Below are 9,320 nucleotides of genomic sequence, written 5' to 3' on the forward strand. Positions count from 1 at the left end.
GTAAACTTTAGGGTATCTATAGTTCTATTTCACCCGTCCTGACCACCAGGAGGAGTGTTTCACAACCTGTGCATGCGCACACATCCCGACACCTTTGACAGAAAGTCACGTCGTAACCGTATTTGAGATAATAGGGAGCGAAGTATCCTGAAGTTCCTGTGGCAGTGCTGAGCGAGGCGTCTCTCAGAGGAGCTTTACTGAGCTTCAACTTTGAGAGTTGCCTGCTGTGGCTCGAATCACTCGATTCCTGAGCATCACCACGTACTTTTCCAGATCTTATAACATCAGCATCGCCTTCTAAAGGAGCGAGTATATCCGCAGGGAGCATATCTGAACCCTTCTAGTCAGTCTGAGGGCGATTCAGTTGCTCGTGACCCACTAGTACAGGTTATCCAGCTGTTGGAACAGCACCCCCTGGTGGTGAACATTACGTCATGTATGTAACGCTGTTCTATGATCACTGGATAAACCAGCCAGGGTTTCTGTTACACAGTACCAAAGGGAATGTCAGCCATTACTAATGGCATTTTATAGTACGCTAACCGCATAACGTTGTGTCAAAGGTCTCGGCACGTGGCCACATGCACCCTCTATTCTAGGTGTTAAAAAATAACCTGCGCATTTTTCCTAATGTACGGGAAGGCCGTGTATCCTCCACTTTTTTCAAGTAGAAACAACACTTAAGCAGCTCTTCAGGCTGGAGTATTGCTGCTTCGTCCCAACTGGGCATGCTCAGAACAGCTGTAGACCACTCAGGTGGAGTGTGGCTGCACGCACCAGACCAGTCAGCCTGCGAGAGAGGAAACCAAATCCACTGAGGAATGTGTCATTCTTCTTAGAGATGGTAAAAGGACATTGGTGGAAAGCATGAGGATATTCATGTTTGCGCTTACGTACCTGGCTCTGCCTGATCCACTTCTGGTCTAGAAGGTTCCCCTGTTTCTCACACAGCAGCAGAGCTTCCTTGAGGAGGTCCTGCACCAGCGTTCTGCTTCCGGTCAGCTGGTGAAAGTAAGCGTTCAGGTGCAGCACACGCGGGGCGAGGATGTGATTTTTTCCAAATCGTCGTGTGAAGTCTGAAAAGAGCTGCATGAGAAAATGCAACGTTACTTCATGTATACAGCTGTGGGGGAAATGTGTATGTTTATATAGTGTAGTAGCTATAATGTAAAAGGTTATATACTGTAGCTCTTTATCACATATGGACCAAGTTCAAAAAACTCTTTACACGTTAACATTAAATTCCAAAGAAAGTCTCTGCTGCAACACTACTTTTAAAACCAGAATGAAAGCATTAAAAACCTTTCGTGTCCTTTTAATCCTTCTTTGACGGTTGCTTTCAGTCAGATCTTTCCTGAAGAGGAGGACGCTGCACTCCAGGAGCATGACCGCACCACTGATGGACTCGATGGAGGTGGGACTCTGAGCGTACACTTCATACGCCTTATCAAAGAAGACTGCAAACTTCTCCCAATTCGCCAGCCGCGCATACCTAAACACACACACACACACACACACACACACTCTTACAGAATCAGGATTTTGGTATTAAGCCAATCCTGAATACTATCTTTTCATGTGACTGAGAGTAATTTCTCACCACAGAGCCACTGCAGCGTACAGATGCAGCATCAGACTCTTATCAGCTTCCAGGTTTGCGTCTGACCGAGACTCTTCCACAAAAGCCAAACACTCCTCAAATGGTCTGAATGAAAATCCTGAACCAAACAAGGACAAAGTGTATACAAATTGTTTCAGATTATTATTTTCAGGTCATTTTACTGTTTATCCAGAAACATAACTAACACTTAAAGTAGAAGGGTTTGACCATGGACAGGGATGGACTGAACTACTGATACATGGATCCGAAATATTTATTTAAAATACAAAATAGTATTTCTAAAAGTTGTACTTAATGACTGTAGAATACTGATCTCATTTTCCTATTACAAAATGTATTTCTGTATTTTCAAAATATAGATTTTATTTTGTTCACTTTTCCTTATTTATTTAAATCCATATTTAGGTACTTTTGCCCATCCCTGTTCACGTGTAACAGAAGTAATAATCACGGATCTGTGTACGACTGACAGAGCGCATACCAGCATAGAGCAAGAAGTTCATGCAGGCAGCATAAAACCAGCCCTTAGCTACGCTGCTCGACATTTCTTTGCTCAGATTCTCCAAAGTCAGGATCTGCTGCACGCTCTCCCTGTATCTGTACACATTAACACACACACACACACACACACAGTCACACGTTCTGCATCATCAGCTACAATCTGTTTCAAGGAATAACTGAAGCTCCACCAACCCACACCCACCTGTCTGTGAGGAGCAGAGGCAGATGTGATGCAGCTGTGGCCCTCACGTCCAAACCGGGTCCGTTCAGCACTTCACTCAGCTGCTGAGCTCGCATAGCTGTAACGCATCCCACCACACACTCAGCCATGTTCTCTCATAGGCGCATTAGGAAACCGAGCCTTTAAGAAGGACGTGTCTACTTACTGCACTTGATGGACTGCTCCAGGTCCCCTGTGCACAGTTTAACGACGGCAAGGGTTCGAGTCAAGTGGCTGATCAGCCTCCGGCCCTCAGGGTAGTCTGACAGGCTGGCACACGTCCTGCACAGGAAGGCTTCAAGACGCCGGCACTCGCTCTCCTCGCCCGTAAGCTGACTGTACTTCAGATAGTCGATGGCGGCGTAGAGGATCTGCAGATACACAATCACACAACTTGTTATTCTTGTCTGTGTCACGGACGTCACAAAATAGTCATGAATGGCCACAAGACTTTCTTTAACACACCTGAGGGAAAGCACAAAGCTCTACAAGATCGCGGCTGTCTCGGAACTCCGTTTAACAATCTTGGTTCATATATTAAAGGTATAATAATTTTGACTAAAAGCAAAAAAAATCATGTCCTCAGTTAAAAATGATGGTTCACACTTTTATTCAGACTCTTTCTCTACTCTAATTCACCTTTCTCTGGTTTCCTTTTCTGTATTTACTCTGTGGAATCGCACTTAAAATCGGACTCATGGCATTTCTTAATCCTGCTGATCTTTGACCCTGACCTTGAACGGATCAGCGCTCCGGATGGCCAGGTTGATCTCCATGGTGATGGCCAGCGATGCACTCCTGAGCTGCCCACGCATGCAGCCGATTTGCCACAGGAAAGACAGACAATCGATGCATTCCTGCAGACAGGCAAGCTTTCCTTCCCTACACACACACACACACACACACACACACACACACACACACACAATCATCTTCTAAAACTTTCTGCATTCTGACCGTCTTCATTTCTTCTTCAGTGAGAACTTGAACAGTAGAAATATGGACTCATACTCTGGGATCTCGAACTGTCTGGCTCGGTAGAGGAGTTTCTTCATCTTCTCGTATATGAGCTTCAAGGATTGTGCAACAGAACTGCGAGGGAGTTTGCAGTTCAGGAGCTCCAAGGCTTTCTTAAAATTCTCCTCTGCCTCCAGAATTTGCCCTGCTTTAAACAGAATCTGGGAGAAATGAAGATAATCATGATCAGTTTTTGATCTTACGCATTTGAGTCTTGAATACGTGAGTCTTTACATACCTCTCCTGTGAGCCGGTGCATGAACGCTTGCTGGAATTGGCAGATTTGAACGTCTTCAGGATCTGCTGATGGAAATGCAGGCTTTCCTTCTTTTAGATTTTCCAGAATGGACCTGGCCTCAGTCAAATACTCCAACGCCTGCAACGGTACACGCTCTGTCACAGTCACGTGCAAAGATCACAGCCAGGTCATTTATACATTTAAGTAAGCAGTTATATTTAGAATACACACACACCCTGGCATCGTTCTGAAGATATACACAGGCAGCTGCACTCTCCACCAGGTAGTAGAAGGTCTTGGGCACGTCTCCTGCACACCTCCAGTGTCTCAATCTAGGGATGAGTACTGTCTCCACTAGCTGAGCACACTCGCAGCTGCCTGCAGTCGTCCTGTCACGCGCTTCCATCACTATTGAGTTCACCTTGGCCAGGAAGTTCTCTGTATCATTACTGCGTAGCATATGGTGTAGTTATATTACAGCGACGCGTCCATCAGATCCAGATACATAAGCTCTGAATCACAACAATCACATAGTCATAAATGTTATGTCTATATGAACTTAATCAATGTATCCTCACCCGTTTTCTTCAGTTTGGTACATCCGATTTCGACAGCGAATGTCTACACACACACACACACACACACACACACCTTTATTATGTACTGATGCTGTATGTTATCTTGTGTGTGTTTTTATATGTACGATTTTTACACTTTTTTCATCACCAGTATTTATAAACATAAGCAGACTGTTTTGTGTGTGTGTGTGTGTGTGTGTGTGTGTGTGTGTGTACAGTATATTTACATGTTTAGAATGGTACTGAATAAGAGTTAGCTTGTTCAGAATAGGACCTGACCGTGTAATTGGCTAATGTGGCTGATACAATTCAAGAAAATGATCAGTTTCTGTGAAAATCTTTAAATATTCCATCTGTAGGAAACCACTTTCATAAACGTGAATTTCTACTTTATTCTGAAATAATGAAATCATTATTATTTTTATACAGCGTAAGTTATATTGTATGAGTTTGAGAAACTGACATGATAAACCATATAAAATGATATTGGCTCTTAAAACCAGAACTGTAATAAATGTTCATATGGATCAGACCCTAGTTTGGAAGTCAAGACGATTTCATTCTCTGACCTTGTCTCTGAAAGATCTCATAAGGCCGAATTGTCTTGTAGATCTCCTGGAGATGCTCGTTGTTGTCGCCTGTGGCTGCTTTGTGTTCGAATATGAACCTCTTGGCGTCGCACTTGCTGCAGCGGTAGGATTTTTTCTCCAGGTAGTTGGCACATTTCACGTGGATCGCGCGGAAAAGGTACTTATTCCTTTGTATCAGCTCATGCACCATCTCCATTTCATCCTTGTTGCAGAAACTCATCAGCCGACATGTCCACACAGGATCCGTAGAGGCCTGCGTGTACTCTGAGAGAGAAACAGTTTCAATCTCAGCACTTAAATATTACATTTAGGGTTATTAAATGATTACGATCACATGGATTTCGTGCTGCTAATCAGGATTAACTGCAATTCTTTATTCGTTCAATATCGTACCATGCTATGGATGCTTTGAAATCATTTTATCCAGTGCTGTCAAAAATACTTTTGTCATTGTGTTCATTCAACACATCTACACAGAGTTAGTATTTTATTACGTTACTGTCTTTTATCATTTACATATGATCTTTTATTACATTTTTATAACCCACATTTTCGTCATACTCATCAACAAAGTATGTTAAGAGAAAGAGAGAGAGAAAGAGAGAGAGAGAGAGACTCATAATCTCTTACCTTCGTGGCTCTTCTCACACTCACAGATCTTGGTTGAGGAGACGTTCTCAGGTTTGGAGGCACACTTGAAGATGCCCACTCTAAACAGTGATCTAAGGGGCGTCATGAGATCCTGTTCACTCATATGAGGCAGGATGTTCCGCAGCATCTCCATGGTGAAGGTGTGGCCAATAGCAGAGGCATACTTCACCACCATCCGCTCGTCTAGGTGCATCGTCTGCATGTGAGCTAGAGCTAGACAACAGACAACAACAGTAATAATAGCATTGATAAGGAAAGACCTGTTTACAAAAAAGGAAAAAATGTGCTTCATTGATGAAAGTTAACCAGTCACCCAATCGCCTGCCGTCCATCTCCGTGGATGACACTGCAGCTTCATCATCGAGCCTGTAAGACAGTTCCAGTTCCTCAGTCGTGTTGTTGAATAATCCACTTATGTATCACTTAAAAACTACAAAAAACTGTGATTAAAAAGCAGAATTGAATGCACGTACATCTGATTAATCTCGTCATAATAATGCACTTCCTCATACTGACTGATGGTCCCGTGAGGCATTAGGCGTGAAAGAGGCAGCTTGGAGTAAAGTTTGGTCGCCATATCACATGACACAATCCCCGGGTAGTCCATGGTCAACTTTGCAGCCAGGTTCACTTTCTCTCCGTACACTGTCACAGAGCGAAGCGGTGCAATTTTAACAGTTAACAACACATAGATGTTTAGAGAGCATTAAAGTAACAGTGTGTAGGAAAACACTCCTTACCCGTGTATTCTTTTCTCAAAGGCATCTGCTCCAGACTGTACAAGACTCTTCCTGTAGTTACGCCTACAGAGATACTCCTGCAGGACACAAACAGGACAAGTCAGAATGCTCCATGTGTGTGTGTGTGTAATGATAATGAGGCGTTTGGGTTAAATACTACATGCTATGACTTACGAAAGGCTGTCGATTTCTTGGAGACATGTCTCGTGGATCCGGTCGGCAGCCTGCAGCGCGTGAGGAGTCTTCTCCTGTCTCTTATCCCCGGGTAAGCCAACGACACACAGGAATATACAGCCCTGAAAACACACACGAGATCCAGAGAAGTGACTGAGAGTGATGTTCTGATTCAGCTTCACAGCAGTGGAACTTGCAGATGTCTGAGTTTGCTCTGAAGGTCAAACTTGACCTTATTATTTGTAGGTAAGAACCTCGTCATGAAAATAAACCTTATTATAATAAACCTTAAACAAGTTTGCTTCAGTGTGCACTTATTTTCCATTGTGATTGCATGTTACTTTATCCTTTAAACTCTGAGACTATCAGCTGTGTACCCAGCTAAATGTCTGCTACTGACTCAAGAAGCACGAGGGTTTTGTTTTATTCCGAATGTAGTAACTAAAACTTGGGAAACTTACCTCTTCAAAAAAGAAGACACTGCAGATTTCCCCTCGGCAGCTGAGCATCTGCTCGGCGATAATTTCGCTGACTTTATGACGACTGGCTCTCAGATCCGTCTGAGTCTGCACGAACTGCAGATTTATGAACATGATGGTGGCAGGCCATATCTCTGGCAGGTCTTGCCATTGCCTGGTCTCATGTATCTAATGGAAGAATGGATTAATGGACAGTTCTAGGCCAATGACCAACTCTGACTAAGAAAATGTACTGTACGATTGTCTAAAATACTGATTCTGATATATTATTGCTTTTAATAGTACTGACCTTTTCCAGGGCTGTTTGCATCATAAATTTACGGATGAGGTTTTCTCTCTCCACGTTAGTTAAGAGGTAAGCTCTTCTTGGGTATCCTAAAGAAATAAAATATTTAAATTGATTTATGTAGCATTAATAGAAATGTATGTATTAAAAGCTGTGTGAAAATAAGTAAAAACAGATCTGCCTTACCTCTCATAAGGATGTCGAAGTTGTAAAGGCTCAGGTCTTCCACTGAGACACTTTGCTGTTGCCTGATGTATCGCACCTGATGAATCATCATTAATATCATTAAAGTTCAACTCAGAGGGAAAAAAAACCGGCTCCGTCAGTCTGTGAGACTTTAAGGTTTGAGGTTTAAGACCAACCTTGACAGCTCCTTCATTTTCAATATGTTCAACAGTAAGGTTTTGTCTGTCGCACAGCCGCCATGCTTCAGGGGAGAGAATGATGTTGCCATGCTTCGCCAGCACCTCAGCCGATCTCATCTCGTCCACAGCCGGCCCGATGACAACACAAAGCTGACTCTCTTCATCTCCTAGTCTCACTCTGGAGAACTTCCCAGCAGATATGGCTACCACAGACAAGAACAGCACAACATGTAAATATTGTATGTTAAACCACATCAAATATAAAGACACTAAATGCTGCATGTAGAACTAAATAAGCACCTATTTTGACAGGTCCCTTCGAGCCATGTTCTGTCCTTTGGATTTCACACACATCCAGGATTTTGAAAGCACATTGGACAGCCTGAGATATGGTATCACTCAGCTGCGCGTTCTCCTCCACCCACTCGGCCAGAATCGCATCACCTGCAGGCACGATCATGTAACATCCATGTACCGTCATACGTGCAAATATGTCTTCTAACAAATAGGTTTCCAGAATAAAATAAAGATACCTGCGTCGTGCACAACGTGAGCACCTGCAGCACGGACACCTGCAGTGGAGTTCAAACAGACATCACTATCTGCTCCGTTCAGAATGAACTGAAAAATTAGTCCAGGCCACAAAGACCTTAACTTACATGCAGCTCTTTCTTTCGAGCAGCGGTTGCAAAGGTAGCTCATGAATCCTGTAGCAGAAGAAAAAATTACAAGAATACTCCAGCACAATATATTTAATACAAAAACACAGAGTCCAAACTAATTTGTCTAAAAGGGTGGCATCTTCCTGTTTACTAATTAATGATATAAATCTACCTTGCACTCCTCTTACTGAAAGTCGCACCTGTTATTGGCCATTTTTTAGAAAGTAAATATCAAATTAGTGTTTATATTAAAATTGGAGTATTGTAAGTTGTTATATTACACACAATGTGATTGATCATGTAGTGCAGTTATGTACTGTATGTAAGTAGTAACTGTGTGTGTAAATAAATAAATAAATAGTTTATGAAAACTGTTGCTCTTGGGAAAATAGTTAAGTATAAGTGTACAGCATAAGTGTGCAGAAGTGATTGAGTTTTTTCACTAGTTATCACTAGGTATCGCTGTAGCTACATGATATTTGAGCAGAAAATATTTACACATTAAAACAAACATTTATTCTGCCAAGTAACCAATCAGACAGCTCCTCTTCGGCTCGGCTTCGGCTCGGCTTCGGCTCACTCACCAGGTGTACACAGGTACAGCAAAACGCCAGTCTTGAACTGTGTGGTGCGAATTCCCTCTGATGATAAAACATTGTACAGCTCAGGAAGAGGGATTCCTGAATTTACAATACTCGCTCTGTAGAAATTCATTTCAGGAGAATTGTCTGAATTGTCTGAATTCTTCACTTCACAGTTAATGTAACCAGTAACTGCAGAATAACAAACTGTTCTCAAAACAACAACCAGGTTTTGGATTTTCTGAGCAATTAAACCTTCTACATTCCACTTATGCGTTAGTGACATTGTGACGTCACAACCCTGCTTTCTTACAGCCCCGTGTCACTGAAAGCGCAGTGTTGCGTTCTCTCGCCTGTAGATGGCGCTCTGAGCTGATAGTTCACTGGAGGATTTTATTTCTGTTTTGTTTTTTTTTTACAAATAAATGTACACCTGAATGTAAATATGAATGAATAACGCATTCAAGGCTTATTAACTGTGCAGCAGTCACAAACTCACTCTCTGTTTAATCATCACACTTGAATAACTGTAATGAGAAGGGAAATCACTTTTATTTTTTTTTAAATTAAGATTATAATAAATTGTATTTGAAGCTGAAAACACAAGCAGTGCAGAA

General features: G+C 42.4%; 1 protein-coding gene across 1 annotated transcript; it reads right to left on the reverse strand.

Annotated features, from left to right (window-relative positions):
* Positions 1-595: 595 nt before the first annotated feature.
* LOC113540064 (adenylate cyclase type 10-like) lies at positions 596-1,092 on the reverse strand. The gene is made up of 2 exons (XM_034303857.2): positions 898-1,092; positions 596-790 (listed from the first exon to the last, which is right to left on the reverse strand). Exons 1-2 carry the CDS (start codon positions 1,090-1,092, stop codon positions 596-598), a joined length of 390 nt encoding a protein of 129 aa, XP_034159748.2.
* Between the last annotated feature and the right edge of the window lie 8,228 nt (positions 1,093-9,320).

This window comes from Pangasianodon hypophthalmus, chromosome 4 (assembly GCF_027358585.1).
Source record: "Pangasianodon hypophthalmus isolate fPanHyp1 chromosome 4, fPanHyp1.pri, whole genome shotgun sequence".
In the NCBI taxonomy this organism is placed as follows: domain Eukaryota; kingdom Metazoa; phylum Chordata; class Actinopteri; order Siluriformes; family Pangasiidae; genus Pangasianodon; species Pangasianodon hypophthalmus.

What these genes read in the sequence shown, in the direction of transcription:
- LOC113540064 (XM_034303857.2), bottom strand. Translation starts at nt 1,092, where the DNA reads ATGCAGCTCTTTTCAGACTTCACACGACGATTTGGAAAAAATCACATC. An exon ending in AGTGGATCAGGCAGAGCCAG is followed by an intron (nt 791 to 897) that starts GTACGTAAGCGC and finishes CCTCTCTCGCAG; the next exon opens with GCTGACTGGTCTGGTGCGTG.